At 39.1% G+C, this 17200-nt stretch overlaps 1 protein-coding gene across 2 annotated transcripts in view; it reads right to left on the bottom strand.

Annotated features, from left to right (window-relative positions):
- dst (dystonin) overlaps positions 1-16907 on the bottom strand; it is a 104408-nt gene extending 87501 nt beyond the window's left edge. The window contains exons 1-4 of one of the 2 annotated variants that reach the window (XM_028603345.1): positions 16727-16907; positions 16371-16402; positions 15003-15191; positions 10570-10783 (exon numbers count right to left, since the gene is read on the bottom strand). In XM_028603345.1, coding sequence (XP_028459146.1) covers positions 10570-10783; positions 15003-15191; positions 16371-16402; positions 16727-16907 — 616 coding nt within the window. Of the gene's footprint in view, positions 1-9168; positions 9355-10569; positions 10784-15002; positions 15192-16370; positions 16403-16726 lie in introns of those variants that run through there. The other variant, XM_028603344.1, reaches the window with a different exon arrangement.
- Positions 16908-17200: the final 293 nt, after the last annotated feature.

Genomic DNA, 17200 nt, shown 5'->3' with positions numbered 1-17200 from the left:
GGGATGATAAGGGGGAGAGAATTGCAGGTGCATTTTTGTCATTCTTTCAAAGTGAGAATACTACAGTCAGTCTTCTCAAGAAGGGCAGGGCAGCATCTGAAATATGTGAGTACAACAGCTCAGTAATCGAAAAAGCTTGCTAAACCTTCTAAGCAGCCCTTCCAGTCGGTCTTTTGTCTCTGGACTTAAGACAAAGCAAAGAAGAAACTAAGAAAAAGTCTTCTTAATCAATAACATCTGTAACATTAGGTTTCAGGTTGTTAAGATGTAATACTCAATTTCCTCACTTATGAAGTTGAAATATTGTATCACCCTTGATAAAAAAGCAAATGGAGCATGAAGGTGAAGCTGGCAAAGTGCCCTCATGCAAGAGCTATCACTACAAATGCACTCAGCAAAGTCAAGGAGAGGAGGAAACATTAATGACAGCTAATGGGACGGACAAAACTTACAAGCACACACACCCCCCACACTCACACACACACCCACACATACACGCTAACACTCCGATACAAGCCTGCATATGTGCAACAGCTGCAAGTGCCACATATGAGTGAATATTTGTGCATGTGAGGAAATGTTTTCCTCCCCAGACTCTCAGATTATGTAGAATCCTTATCAAGACTTAAAGATATATGTACTATTTTTGCATTAAAATGTCTAAAAACAACTATGATCATGTTATATATATTTTTAGTTGTGTACTTACATTTTCATAAATGTTTCAAACAATGTCCAGAAATCTATCATTTTAATTAAGACACGGATCATATGGCTTGGTCGCCTGTCAAAGGCGTCATATAACCTTTGACCCCTCTAGTTGCCGTTATTATGGATCCCACATAACTTCTAGGCAAGTCCCGACCTACGAAGAAGATGGACGCCTGGCCAATCGTAGCGTGTGAATGCTATTGAAGGGCGGGCCTTGCCTCGAAGTTGCGTGGGTTCCATAATAACGCCTCTAGTTGCTCTAACTTAGTAACCCCCTGGCTCGTTTATGAACGTAGACTCTTAAGATGTACAGAAGATGTTGTTTCCTACTGTATAGCCACGTCTTTCAATAAAGCTTGAATACAAAAAAAAAATAGTTGCTCTAACGTCCTTCAAAACACAGGAAATACCAGATTATACGTTCGAGAGAAATTGGAAATCATACAATGTAAAATAATTATACTTAGTAACAGTAAAACATAATTTTTTCTGCCACACTGCATACTTTTTTAATTAATTACATGCCACTTTGCAACAGGGACGGATTGACAATCTGTGTGTTCGGGAAAAGTCCAGAACCGTCCAACTGTCGGCACAAAAAAAGTCTAATAAAGCAATATTAACAGCCAACAGCAGGGGGCGCTAATACACTTATATGTTACGTGTAAAAAAAAAACTGAGGAAGAAGAGTAGGCCTACATCATTAGACGTGACTGATCATGATGAGGGACAAACAGCAGAGTTAATTTCACATCAGCAAGAGGTACTTGTAACCTTTATCCCTATCTTAGCAAATTGCATAGTCAGCTATCAATATGGGTGTGCATCATGATTATGAAAATTATTTTGTACCATCTTCCAGAGAAAACACTGCTCACAAACTGCTCCAAACAGCTCTATTGTAGTCCAGCCTTTACTTACTTGACGAACGTGCGTCACTTTGTAACACTTGTTATAATACTCGCCTAGCTGCTAGCATGGCACGACCTTATGCTCTGCAACTGACAAGCTAGCAGTACTTACCTAGCTACTGCGCATGTGCGACTCCCAACAAAGATAGGAACAGAAGTGAGATGTCTCACTCTGTAAAACAGAGAGCTCAACACATAGGGTGAAAAGAGGAGCTGCAGCAATGTGCAGTAAAACAAAAATGTTACCATGTAAACTGAAATGAGCCTGAAAATGAGCATAATATGAGCAATTTAAAATTTCCCACGTAACGGTTGCTGTCTGGATAGTCAACTAATCTAGTGCTAAATTAGCCAGCTAGCCCTATCATCTGCCTGACTCCCCGGCGCTAAGAGACTTCAGTCGGGATGAGAGCAGACAACAGTACCAGTGACAGCAACCCGAACCCTGCCAGCACAAACCCCAGCACTGGGTGCTAACAACAATAACAGAAAGTTTGCTAATCCATCGTAGATGGATCCCAAGCAACTTCACAATGTCATCAAAAGTCTGTGTTCACATTCACAGTTTTGATTAAGAGAACCTTAGCAGCAGAAAATTATATATTGTATGTTTAAAGCGCCCATATTATGCTCATTTTCAGGTTCATAACTGTATTTTAAGGTTGTACCAGAATAGGTTTACATGGTTTAATTTTCAAAAAACACCATATTTTTGTTGTACTACACAGCTCTCTCTCACTGCTGCAGATCCTCTTTTCACCTGGTTTCTGTTTTAGCTACAGAGTGAAACCTCTTTTCATCTTCTTCTTCTGTACTATCTTTGATTGCACTCGCACATGCTCAGTAGCTCAGATGTAGAGCATGTCAGCTAGCTAACTCTAGAGACAGTAAAAGAAAGCCTGTTTCTCCAACTTTGGTCAGTTACAAAGCAGGATTAGCTGGGAGACTTCTAAATGAGGGCGCACATGTAAGTAGTTCTTTTGTAGATTATGGTGAACTTGTGTGTATTGTAGCAGTGCTTTGCTATTGTATTGAATATTTTAGCCAGCAGGGCATTGTATTGAACGACGTATCATGCTAGCGTTAGCATGCTAACGCTAGCATTAGCATGCTAACGCTAACTAACGGTTGTGGTTAGCCAGCTCATTTCAGACTGTGACGTCACAGTCCGAGCCGATTTTGAACAGCTCACTAGGAGACTGAAGGCAGGACACATTCAGAAACCGTATCTCACTCAAAACAGCATGGATGGATTTTTTTCAAAGTTTGTATGTGTGTGGAAGCACCAGAGACACAAAAGAACACCCCAAATCCCAGAAAAAGTGATTTTTTCATAATATGGGCACTTTAAAGGTAATCCTGTGTAAATTAAATTTTGGATTGGAAAAAATCTGTGATTCAACATCAACAACTTGCCTGAAAGATATTGTGTGTATTTTGATGAAATTAGTGGAGAACGCTGTCTTAATACAGCCGTCCAAAATCTACAATAGGTGTTAACTGGGTTTAGAATTGGTGACGATGAAGGCCATAGTATGTGATGGAAGCATTTGCAATCTCATTTATTCAGGTTTTTCCATTAATTTTGTCAGCGGCCTGCATCTTCACACTGCACTCTCTCTCTTATATCTCTTTTTACAAGTCACGACTGATATAAGACAATTCATGAGAGTATAGCAATGGTTTTAAAATGGTAGATTTTAGAGTCAACACAAAAACAGATGTAAGTACTTATTTCCTGGCCATTTATGAAACAGTGGAGAAATCTGTTTCCTACTGCGACTATGGGATTGCTTCCCAGCATCTGCTGAATTCAGGAAAGAAGGCTGATGCTGCTGGAGTGAGAGAGGAGAGGCTACAGAGTATGAGTCATGGCTGGGACAGAGACACACAAGATGATCTCATGTAAGAGGAGCTAGGCAAAGCTGTGGAATGAGGTTCAGTCATGCTGGTTTTCCCATCACCATGACAGCATATAAATACAACATTTAGAAATACAACAGTGAGCACTCAGACACAAATATAATGCAACTGCATGTGACTGCATTTAAGTTATATTTCATTACAATACGTGAAGGATATAAATCAAACGTATTCCAGAAGGACAGTGCATGTATATTTCTAAATGATAAATCTAGGACTAATACAGGATTAAAGATTAAATAAACATAGACATATTTCTGTAGCTAAAAACTGATGGAGCAGTAAAAAGCTTTCTGAGAGCTCTGCTGTTTCGGATTACACTGCCCATTTTAAATAAAGTCTATTGATTAGATCAATGAGGGGCTTGGCCACAACAAAAATATGATTTAGTATAAGTATATATTGTACTGTGTATTTACTGGAGAATGTTTTTATTTTTTAACATTTTGTTTTCCAAATAAAACCTTGTCAAGTTGATGGACAATAACAGCAAAACAACCAGATACATTTCAGATATTTAAACGGATATACTGATCTGAGAAAACATCTACTGTGGGTGAAACCTGTAAAATGAAACCACAAGCAGCTGCTATATGTTAATGTGAAATGATGAAGTACCAAGTTGAGCTGGAGTTGGACACTGATCCAAAAATCGAATACCCTTAATTAGCCATTAGCACTTAGCACAAGGGTTCTGGCTGCAGTAGCTGTGAAATGACCCTTGATAATGAGATCAATTATACTATCTAAATCATATCTGTTCACATTTTAGCTAAACCAGAACTACTGTATTTTTGTTTAAATAGGTTAGTTCCAATTGTCCAGCTATGGAATACATAATAAGCCAAGCCAAATCCTTTACTCCTTTTATCTCCTAATATGGAAATAAAAAAATAAAATGCTACTGGCTTTAACTAAGAAATTGTTTCATTACAGTAGAAAATAATTGGTTAGCAGCATAGACTACATAATAATAATGGACGAAGCTTCCGGGCTTGAAAAGTGAAGCCAATGCGGAAGTGCCTTAAACCTGAATTCTATCTCATTTCCATTAGAGGGCGACTCGCACGGTTACAAAAACGAGTCAGTTTCTATAGAGGTCTATGGCAAAATGACCCTACTTCTCACTTGATTTATTAACTTGATAAACATTTTCATAATAAGTTTATGGCCTCAATCGCTAGTTTCAAGTCTTCTTCAATACAGCATGATGTTCATTTTCTAAATTATGGTCCCATTTATTTTAAAATAGATGATAAACTTGGGGATGCTTTAGGGGCGTGGCTACATGGCAACCTGTCAATCATGACAGAGGCTTAGCAATGCATATGTGTACATTAAAATGGCTTTGAAATTGTTTTTGGGTGTTGTCCGTGTTTTAATCTTGAACTTTGACCTTCTCACCGTGTGTTTTCACTTCAGTTAATTGGGACATTTTGGTCGCCTGTAAATGCCTTATTCAGCGTTCTGCTAACTAAGCTAGCTAACTAAGCTAGCTAGCTAGCTAGCGCTACCGCTAGCATTAGCTGGTAACTTAAGGAATGTTTGCTGATTTCCTGTTCCACCCTACATGCAGATGAATGGTAGCAGTATCCAGAGGTCCGCGTTTATCAGCAGGTAAAACTCTGGATGACAAAAAAAAACAACCCGTATCGTAAAAATTCTAAACAGAAGTTCACAAACCAATAGGTGACATCACAGATGCTACTATCTGTGATGTGATGATCCACTAATTTTATATCTATGGTTGGCAGTCATTTAATGTATGTGCTACATGTAATATGTTGGGGTATTCTTTCTTTTGACTATGATTAACTGATTTTAAAACTAAGTTTAATTTAAACCTATGAAGCATGTTTCTATTGTTTGTGAACAATATAAATTAGTAGATTAGTGCTCTGTTTTTGGAGGCTACAGTGGCTAACTGTGCATTCCCATTATTCAGTACAGAATGTTAATCTGTGGGCTGAGTTAGATGGGTCACACTTTCAAAAAGTGTGGCTCCTTGACGTTCAATGAAAAGCCAAAAAAAGGAGCATCAAAACCATCAACTTGACACATGAACAAGTCTCTGGAACTTGGATACTGCTCCCATAAAAACAAAGTGTCTTTTGTATGGTAGCAGCCTGCTGTGTGTGGGCCACTAGGCCATTTGAATGTGATGAGTGGGCTGTCGACATAGAGCAGAGGGGTTGGGCTGGGCAAGGCCCAGGAGGATGGACAAAGGCAGTGACTGTGCAAAAAATCACAATGCTCTCTCACTCGTCGCTGTGTTTGATAAGGCAAAATAATGTGTAAAAAGTGTAAGAAGGTTGATTTTAATAAACATACGTTTCTTTAATGTATCTACAAAAAATCCTTCTTGTAATGAGAAATTGAGACATAATGCAGACTGCAATGATTCAGAGACAGACCACACCCTCCTATATCACACAACTTACAGAGCCGGGCTACTAAAGACCAACTCTGTGCTGTATATGGCTGTCATCTGACAGTTGATTCTTAAACTAGTAGCCTACCCTATTTAGTCTATTTTATTTTAAAATAGTGTCTTTTTTAAGACAAGTGGAGAAAACAATTATTTGGCAAGGATTTGAAAAACATCTGTGCATGACAACGGAAAAGCCGGTCACAATTTCTGTAAATAAAAAGTTTCTCCAGCTTGAATTTAAATCTGCAGGGTTCTCAATTAACAAGCCATGCTTATTTGAATTTAACTCTATAAATATACCGTACTTTCAATCTGATTAAACAATTTACGCCATATGGCAACTTAAAAACAAAATGAACTGCAACAAGAGCTGACTGAACCACCAAATTTCTAATCCATTAAATCTTCCCTGATGTCAGAGAATGATCAACTGTTGGGAAACTCTATGGCCACTTCATGCTGACGGCCTGCCGAGCCTGCTCGGCAGGAACAGTGTGATCCCACACAGCCACTGCCATTAACTGTTGTATGTGTTCAAGAAACAGAGTCCTTAACTCATTCCTCAAGTTTATGGTCTTTTGTAAAGCTTGCATTTCAGCCCGATCCACAGCAAATCCTCCGTTAAGTGTACTATTAACTCTAATACCTAATTAGTGTGGCATTCTTACAGCTGGAGTCATAAGAACTAAATACATGCTCCCAGTCAATGGTAATTATTATGCTTAGTCACCAAAATTTCTGAACTCGCATTTCTTTCAAACACAGTACAGAACTTTGTACAGCGTTTCTTTGATTTTCTTAATTGATTTATATTAGTAAGAGCTTACCAAAGGCCCCACTGGTAATGAACAAGGGCACACACCATAACACACCACATAGCACACTCACTCCCTACTATGAAGCCTGTACATCTTTTTCCTCCAGTTATTACATTTTATCTGAAACTGATAGAGGTGTTTGTTGACTCTGGCAAACAAGAGGTGACAAGCACCCACATAAAGATAAACTCAACAGCGCACATAATAACAATAAGTTACAGTACATTTGCCAAAACATCAACAGTTAAATATGAAAAATATCCAATCTAACATCTTCATTTGGTGAGACAAAGACGATTCTGTTTCCTTTTTAAAAGCAGGCCCACTGGCTGTTTACTGGTCTGTTTGGCTTGTTTGGTTGTTTGTTTGGTTACTGTTGATGATTTTGTTATGAAAATGTCTTCCTGCAATTCTTTATGCATCACATGGACAGAAGCTCGGGGCTCTGGGTGATCCCAACAACTCTAAATGAAACTAAAGCCACAGTAAAAACAGTGATTTTTCCAGCACTTAGCTAGTGCCCATATAGAAAAATATCTCCATTTTGCAGAAGCAATCCAACTTGTTTATGAAAACAATAAATACAGTTCTAAGCCAATTTCATGACTGGAAAGACACATTAACATTGGATAGTAAATTGTTTTAGGAAGGTAAAAGTTGTTGACACGGCCTTATCAGTCTTGTAAACTCAAATACACTGCTTACTACAGTATTGCATACAATAACTTTTCCAAACTAAGATCTAACCTTCTAAAGCTTTCCTCTCACAAATTACATTTTATTTTTGAAAATTGTAACGTGTGAATCATCACTCTCCACCATTGTCAGACAGCCCACAACTTTATTTATAAGAAATTATGAATTTGGAATCCCCTCTCCCTAACTGATCTACTAATAAATTAATGTTGATAAATTATTTCTGCTTCAGCAGTCAAAGCTGGAATGTTTTTTTTTCTGCTAAAAGGAGACTGATAGGAACAAAGCTGAAGGAAACAGGGTCTTAGATGAGTTTGCTAGAAGTAAAGCTTAGCCCAACAGCTTATTTTACGTTTGTGCCAGGATCACTCAATAGCCACACGCTTATGTGCAGAATAATATTGATAAGAAAATGAGTTCAGTCAGTTTTAAATGTGACTAAATGATAAAATTGAGACAACAAACAAAAATTATAAGCATCTTTGTGAAGCTATACAACGCATCCATAAATCGTTAGTAAAATGAGCAAGAAAATACCGAAAAACGCCTTACCCTTCTTTAAAAAGTCCATCGTTCATGCAACAACTGGAGGGGAGTCAAATATCCCCCAATAATCAGTATATAATATGTAAAACCTATTTGCAGAATTAGTGATAGAAGCTCATAGTGTGTCACAACTCCTCTGCCTAAAGACAACAGCCACAGATTCCTAATGATCATCATCATCATCATCATCATCATCATCATCATCATCATCATATGATCATATTAGAGTCCAGTCAGTGTAAGCCTTATACCACAGCTGACTGGCCCTGCTGGCTAAAATATTCAACAGCTGAGAGAGAGAACACGCTGAGGGCGAGCATTCAGTACAAAAGTGCACTGTATATGCTATTTATTGTTTTACTTGGGTTTCTTTTGTGGAGAGGAAACACAAGGGTTAAAACCACTGCTGTCAGTTTGAATTCAGCTCCACCACATCTCCAAAGGCCTGGCCTCAGAGTGCATGTGATTTTGTTAGCGAGCTTTAGCTGTCAAAGAGACAGTGAAGAGCATAGACCTCTGATGTGTGATGGATTCGCTCTAATTAATGAAATATATAGACCAAAAAGGAGCAGCTACATGGAGTGACATGAGCTACGAGCTAACGCCTCACCCTGCTATGTCATTGTCCTGTCTGCCTTGAGACACCACATAGGTCAGCTGAGCAATATTCAGTCAATGATATTCACCCTAAAAAAATAAATCATTTACATTGTGAAAGTAGGATTTACTCAAACAACAGACCTGATTTGTCTGTTTTGAGCTTTCAATTTGACAATAAACGATGCAGATACTGTAATCATCTGGCTTGACAGACATAGGCTATTTCAAGCTAAACACTTCCATATAACAGCTAAACAAGAGAAAAAAAATCCTCTAATCTAATGATCAACTGAGATCATAAAAAACCCTCATAATAAATCCTTTGTCTTAGCTACTAAAATGCAACCTAATTGTGATGTCATGCAGGAAATATTCCCACTTTTCCACTGCAGGGATAAAGACACTAAGACCAGCCAGTCACCAGAGAGAGAGAGAGGGGGCAGGCTGACATTCATTGAACTGTCAAGCAGCAATCAGGCAATATGTTCATCGTCCCAAAGTCTGAACAAGATCCAATCAGCATTGATCCTACCTTTGTATTTTCCCAAAACATCCTCATACGCTTGGAGGTATTCCTGTTCGTCCGAGAGACCATAAGCCTGCGGTCCGTACTGAGCCATAACCCAGGCTCCACAAACTGGACACACACCAGCGGCGGACAGGGACACAGCGCGTGTATGTATGTGTATGTATGTGTGTGTGTGTGTGTGTGTGTGTTTGTGTGCGTGTGTATGTGCTCAAGAGTGACCGGCGCTGTTGTTGCGCTGAAGGAAACGCCCTACATCCCTCCCTTGTCTGCGCTCTGACCAATAGGCGACACTTCCTCTCCGGAGTTCACTAGATTGATAGGAAGGACTGCCGGACGTGCTCCACTGCAAAAAATATCTGTCTTAAAATGTAAATTGAGCAACTGAGTCTTAACTTAAATGTAGGCTACACTAGAATAAAACTTAAATCGTATTTTCTTAACACAGTAGGCTAAATCTCCCCCAGTCCAACCCAATATACAGGAAGTGGCATCATTGGGTAAAATAAGATGCCAAAACCAGACTGAATTAATTGTTAATGTTTTACAGTGTGGCAATTGACACTTTTCCTAGTCAGGCGTAGCCTAGGCTACTGTACCCGGCTCGTAACATGTAGTCTGTACCACAATCCTTTTCATAGTTGTCCACCTGCCAAGGTGCCAAAGACTCCAAACATTGACGGATTTAGAAAGTAATCTATATTTGTGTCTTTGATGCCAATAGCCCTATATACAGCTATAGCTGTCACCGATGTCACTGTAAGGTGCCAACTTCACCCACAGCAGAAATGTGATTCACTGTAGACTATATCTAACAGGGATTTTACAGCGACAATCAAAGTATTTATAAAATAAGTAAGTGCTATAAAACTTTAGTCCCCCAAGCATGAAACTAACATAAGTCTACGTCAGAATAACCTATTTCTTCTGTCTATCTTCCAACGTGATTTTTATTAATTAGGTTATCAACTTTTGTTGAAATAGGCCTATTTCATATTAAAATAGTAGGCTATAGGATAGATATGGCCAATTTATTATATATATATATATATATATATATATATATATATATATATATATATATATATATATATATATATATACCAATTGTGAAAATCAAAGAAAAATAGCCGCTTTTTAAAAATTGCACCACCCATACGATTCATTTTAAAGCATCATATCCAGAATAGGAGCCAACCAAAAAATACCTATACATGTACCCCAAAGCCAGACCTTAATAAATAAATAAAATAAATAAAACTAGAGGCAGGCTAAAGAGAAGCTAGGCTACACCTTAACAAGTCGCTAAGCTCATGCAGCCCCATAGGCACCGTTGGCTATATTGCAGCATTCGCTCATTGTTTTTCTCGTTACATTACTGATAACAACAAGGAAACTGCCACTCACCTGCGATCCTGAGCACGGCTCTCTCAGCCGGATCCAGCACGGATCCTCCCTGAATTTTCCTCTTGGATCGCTCATGTCGAGGCAGGTTCCAGGGTAAAGTGTCCCCGGGTGCAGGTGATGCCGACCCAGATTTAACACTGTAATCATCCTCGTCTGAGAAATCCGCCGAGGATGACATGGAGCAGTGCAGGGAAGGGTTCCCCGAACTGGAGCTCTGAGACAAAAGAAAACGGGGATAAAGAAAAAGAACAATGCTAGTCTTGATTTCACACATACACACACACACACACACACACACACAGCCAAAAAACACAGCACAGGACTAACACCACAAATCACATTATTTCTCACCATCGCGGGTCAAAGTGCGTAATGTAGGCTTAAGTGTGAAGACGCCACCAGCTTGCAATAACCCATAACCATAAAAGATTGAGCCAAATAAAGGCAATGTGAAATCAATAGTATCTGGCTCCCCCGCCAGGTCAACAATAAGACTTACCACTGTATACATGGAGAGCTGTCAGCTGGAAGGAAAAAATAACAATCCTATTTGCGCGTTATTAGCTTTCCACCCTTGTCACACATTTTGTTCGTCAATTCCAAATAGGTGCCACGCCCTTTGAATGATGCTCCGGCCACGAGTTCGTCCCTTATCTACGCATTTAAGGATGTGAGGTGATGTCAGATCTCCAGAGGGCTGAGCGGATGGTGCGCTGTGTGCTGTCGAGACAGAGCTGGACCGTGATGGGAGAGCAGACTGCATGTGTCTCCGCGTCATACCCGGTATCAAACAGCAGTAGCAGCTCCAAGAGCGACGGTAGTGTTAGAGCGCCATCCCTGCACAAAGGTGCTGGGTGGCTACAAATAGGCTGCATCAAAATCGGGGGTAATAAGAGGGCAAGGGCTACCACAGTTTCTCATGGCAAAAGGGCTTCACTACAGATCCACAGAAAGTAGAGTGCTGAAATGACTTTGGATACATTTACATAACTGCCTGCACTGTAGATAGGGCGTTAACCACTGAGGGTGCACTGAAAGCGTTCAAATATGTTGAGCTAATTACCTGAGAGGATGGAGAGGACCATGGGAGCACAAAAAAGGATTAGACTTGGTTTAAGTAGGTTTAACCGGGTTTAAATTTAAACCAATTCAACCAAAATCTAATTAAAAGAAAAAGTTCTTTATACCATTTAAATGCATCCTCATTGCAGGGATTATCTGGTACATCTCATCTATGGTGTGCTATTCTTCCTTGAATTTTTGCAGGCTTTTAATTCTGACTAGGACTGCAACATTATTCTCATATAGAAAATTATAAATGAATGACTTTCTGTTGCAATGTCCTGCTGCACCCTGACACACCTGAGATTGAGCAACAGAACAAATGAAAGAAAAAAACAACCTAATGGAGGAGATGGGTGGGGCGCAAAATACCTGTATGATGACACTTCATTTGTTTAATGATACAACAGGATGTAAAGGGGAAATGCAACCTAACACAGACTGCTGTGATGCTGAAGAATTCAGTAATGACTTGTGAACATTGAGAAATGACCCTGCAGCCAGGACTGTCTTGGTGTTATTCAAAATTAAACTTGGAGCTAGCACATGAAATGTAAATGTGGATGATAAACTTCAAATCTTCTGACAGTATCTACAGGGGTACAGAAAATAATTTCTATTTTTAAACAGCAGTAGTAGTGACAATCTGTTCTCAGTGCTGGGTCAGAGCTGATAAAAGCAACACGCTGTTAATATTAGCAGCCTTTTCATCGTTGCATCACTTTATATCAGGATACAAGTTAATGCTATAAAGGCAGCTTAGTGTTGCCATTTTTTTATCAGCTTTCTACTTATTCATAATCCCTACCACTAAAAGGGGAAAAAAAGACATGATTCGAAGAAAGTTAATGCTCTCTATTATTAAATAATTATTAGTTAGGCTGCTATAGGAATAAGTGTATGTTGTCCTGAGTCTGTTTTTCATATAAGGAGCCAAACTATACAGGGATAAGAATAGTTGTAAGATTAGAGGCACTCCCTCCCATCACTCCATACTAGGCTTATCGTCTCCATTAGGAAATGTACAAAAGTCATTCTCTCTCTGTTTGTGCAGTTCTTATTCAATAAGTCACATTTAAAATAACACATCCAGACGCATTCATAAAATATTCCATTCATGACCTGATTCATTAGTGTTGCACACTCTGTTTTAGTGGTGTACATAACATAAAAACAGGACTGCAACCGGTTGACCTGCTGTGAATAGAATATGTGAAGAATTGTCAGCAGTTCTTTAACACTGGTCAGGGTCATTCAGTTAAAAACACAAATATGGTTCCATCAAGGCAAGGCAAACATTGTGGATTATTCATTTTGCAGTTTAGTGTATGCTACCCATGCTAATGTGGGCTGATCTAGGCCTGCATTAGTTTATGAAGGACTATTACATATTAAAGTCTGCTGACTTATAGCACATCTTGGTGCTCTCGTGATTCCTTAAACCTCCAAATTTCTATTCTTGTTTTGGTTGAACTAATATGTGTTGAATAATGTGGTTAAACTAATTATTTGAATAACAATACTGACAAACATAGGATTGTTTATGCCAAATGTATCAATAAAAGTGGATTTTGTTTTACCCATGGCAACAAAATGCTTGATTCAGAGGCATCACAGGCAACTGTAACATATTGACATAACTCAAGTCAATCAAGTGTATGTATTGTTTTCTGACAATGACAATAGGAAAAAGGTATCTACAGTATTGTAACACAACGGAAGCTAGGAGTTGCAACTGCTTCAGACAGATCAATACGTTTCTATGAACATAGTTCAAACATCATTGACATGTCAAGTCTTGTACTACAGTAAATTAGAATTGTATACAGAAAAATATTCTCAGATTAGAGCAGCAGCGCATAAAGGAAGCCCAACAGACCAAAGGGGTTCAACTTGGTTAAACCTTACGTTTCCAGCTGAGGCCCTGTGTTTCTTTAGCTCTCTGTTCCTATAGCTGTAGGTTCCCTTCCAGGAAGCAATGGATCAATGTGGGTCAGGTGCTATACTGTCTCCCTCCTCACCTTACATTTTCTAAAACTGCTAAAAGTATTGAAGGATGATGAGCACACTCTTGTTTGGAAGCAGTGAAGATATTCACAGGGAAACATAAAGATGCAGAAATAAAATGGTGGCAAGTTAACAAAGAGCTGAGCTGTTGATCCATACAAGAGCACATTATGGACCCATGTCCACATAGTAACTTGTTAACAGACGATGGATTGGTCCCTTAGATGACTACAAACTAGTGCAAATAAACAGATATCATAGAATCTGTTAAAATGGAGGATTATCATGTAAAATATAAGTTGAAAATCAGTAAAAATACATCTTATACAGAGCTGATTCAATAACATGTTTGCACACTCACTCAGGTAAATACCAAATGGCCAACTAGTAATGCATATTAATGAGTTTTAAATGATTTTAATGCTCTGTGATCTATTAATGTGAGATATTTATCGCATCTTTTTTTAACGGAAAGCTGCCACACCTTTAGAAATGATATGCTAATGTAAACTCTAGAGTATGGTGGCTTAAAGGTGCAGTAGGTAAGCCTTATAAAACTAACTTTCTGTCATATTTGATGAAACTGACCCTATGTTCCAGTAGAACTACATGAAGCAGTTAATTTAAAATAAAAAAAATCTGGCTCCTCTGGCACCACCTACAGCCTGTAGTGTGATTTGCAAAAACCCACAGCTCCCTGTTCAGATACACCAATCAGGGCCAGGGGGGTGTCTAACTGTGTGTCAATCACTGCTCATGCGCACACATTAATTCTCCCTTGTGGGGGGAGGGGCTTAGGAGACCATTTTGGGCTAAGCGGAAAGGGGGGAGGGACTGAGAAGTTGTCGATGTTCAAATTTTTTGGCTAAGTCCTGGACTTCACAATCCTACCTACGGCACCTTTAATTTAAGGTTTTATTTTAATTTGGTGGTCAACAAATTCTTTAACACAAAACTTGTATTTCCTTGGAGAAACTATTGGAGAAACGTTAAATCGTTTATGCAGGCCCTTAAAATTACTTTAGAGATCCCCATTTTCTTTTTTTGTTAACCCTGTAGGTTTCACATGTTGGAAGAGATTGGCTATTATTACAACTACAGACAATGTGTTCTTTGATCCAGATTTGTAATCTTATGATCAATAACTAAAATATACACACAGGGATACAAGGTGACAACACAATAACAAAAGACATAGGACCTATAAGAGCAAGGTTTGCACCCTGAAGACAAACACTTGCTCTGTGTCCCTACTGAATCCATGAAACCAGGTTCAAAGGCACACCGATGTCCCTGTGAAGGGGAGCAAGCAAAAAAACAGTATCAGTATTAATCATGGTTACAGTTAAAGCGGGGGTACCTACAGGTTTGCGTGTGGGGGTGACTTGTACAGACTGGTAAAATTCTGGCAGGACTCTCTTCTTCACTTTGCGTTTTCTTAGAGTCGACGACGAATCGGGTTCGCTCTCAGGAATCTCGACCAGATTGGGTTTTTCCTCTGTCACTCGAGCATGTATGCTCCTTCTTGCATGACGTGGACTGTGCCTGAAGCCCTGGGAAACATGAGAAAATGTCAAGCTGGCAACAGATTATATTTCCATCAGACATAGCAAGAGAAATTAAAAGCTCTCATCATAATATGAATAATAATTGTAATTCCATTCAGGTTTCTTAAGATAGGGAGGCTCTGTTGTGGTATATGACCTAGATTTCAGAGTCAGAAGTGTTAGAGACAGATGACTCAGCAACTTCTATTCCTTAGGGAGAAGGAAAATGCAAACCATTCAGTGGATCCGTTTGAAATTTGTATCTTTTGTCTTCTTCGATAGACCCTTAGTTTTTCTTTAGGAGGGGTTTATTGTTTGAATTCATACTTTTTAAAGGAAATGATCAGGGAGACTGTTCTTCAACATTATGGTTCAGCAATTGTCCTTGAACATGATACTGAATCCCTACCAGCTACAGTACTGAGCCAGTGGGGATTCAGTGTCCTGTAGCTCAATAACATAACCTGCAAAGGAAGGCAAGCTTTTGAAGCTTTTGCAACTTTCAAAACCACAGAGAATCATAACCATCTAAAAGGTTTATTTTTAGGCATCAGTCTAGGAAATGAAAACCCTTTTTGTAGTTTTATTTTGAATTCAAGCCAGGATGATCAATTACTGAAACCCGGGAATTATATAAGACAGCTTTTGACATAAGGTAACATTTTTATTTTAAGATGGCAAGCTAGCGGTGGCAGTGATTTGAGGTTGTTTTAATGCATTTTGGTGACTGCAATGTTCGTAGTTTTATTTTGACAGCAAAGTGCGTAAAACGGAAACCGAGCGACTGAAGCTACTTGATCGCATTAGGAATCAAACACGATGACATACTATGTACCATAAAACAGACTGGGTTTTATCGGCTCAATTACACCTCAGTTTTAACCTATCCTGAGAATACACTGTAGGCTACATAGTTTCAACCCTCCTTAAAGAATGAAACAGCTCAATCACCTTCATTATTTATTGAGAACACATGCGCATTGCGCACATCATGGTCCTTAAAATAGTCATGCAGCTCTGTCAAAAGTCTAAAGAAACGGGCTTTTGGGTGAATCATTTGTCATGTTATTCTCGAAGAGCTAATGAAGCATTGGTTATATAGGGCTTTCACACATGTAATGTCTCATAGCTGTTAGATATTACAGAGGTCTGAATCAGCCCCATAATTTAAAAAGTTCATCCTACCTCTGATCGAAAATGATGTGTTCGGAGGCCAACTACAGGACAGAGAACAGATGTTAAGAGACATTATGAACATTTACAAAAAAAAGTATGACACGTCAGATATCAACTATATACATTTCTCTAATTAACAATAATTCCAGATAGTTTAGGCTACAAACTAATAACACCCTATGTGTCTTCACACTTTTTAACGCCGAATAAAGTAGGCTAGTGTGTTTCTCATACAACCCATACCGCAGATATGAGTTTGCAGCTTGCTAACAGAGATAAAACAGACTATTAAATACATCAGGAACATGCAGTGTACAGACATGAGCTGTCAGGATGAGGAGATGCGGCTGGCCTGCGCTACTCACCGCGGCTCTTGGTGCGTCCGGAGAGCACTGATTTTATTGGATGTTTTCCATTACGAAGCCTGCGATGCCAGCAGCAGAAAAACAAAATTGTCGCTATAGTCCCAAGTAAAAGCAACAATAACAGCAGCACACATTGAATGCTGTACGGCCTTAACAGGACCAAAAACGCCGCAGCAATCATCATAAGGCGAGATGTAGGACAGATCCCGCAGCCTCTCAGACAGCAGGCTCCTCTCCTGCCGATATGTCGCTGGAAGCTTAAGATGGGAATAAAGACACTGACTGACACACGTGAAGCATCGCAGAGCAAACTGCGTATAGCGTACAGGTTCACAGTACACAGCCCAGACTATTGATATCATATCATTATTGTGAGGTACAATGAATGACTCAGCAGAGACGTAAGTTTTATTTATTTATTTTCTAACAGGGGCAGGGAGAGTCAGCAGATTCAGCTGAGCATCGCAGTAATCT

This window comes from Perca flavescens, chromosome 17 (genome assembly GCF_004354835.1).
Source record: "Perca flavescens isolate YP-PL-M2 chromosome 17, PFLA_1.0, whole genome shotgun sequence".
In the NCBI taxonomy this organism is placed as follows: domain Eukaryota; kingdom Metazoa; phylum Chordata; class Actinopteri; order Perciformes; family Percidae; genus Perca; species Perca flavescens.
This window is presented reverse-complemented; position numbering and strand designations above follow the sequence as displayed.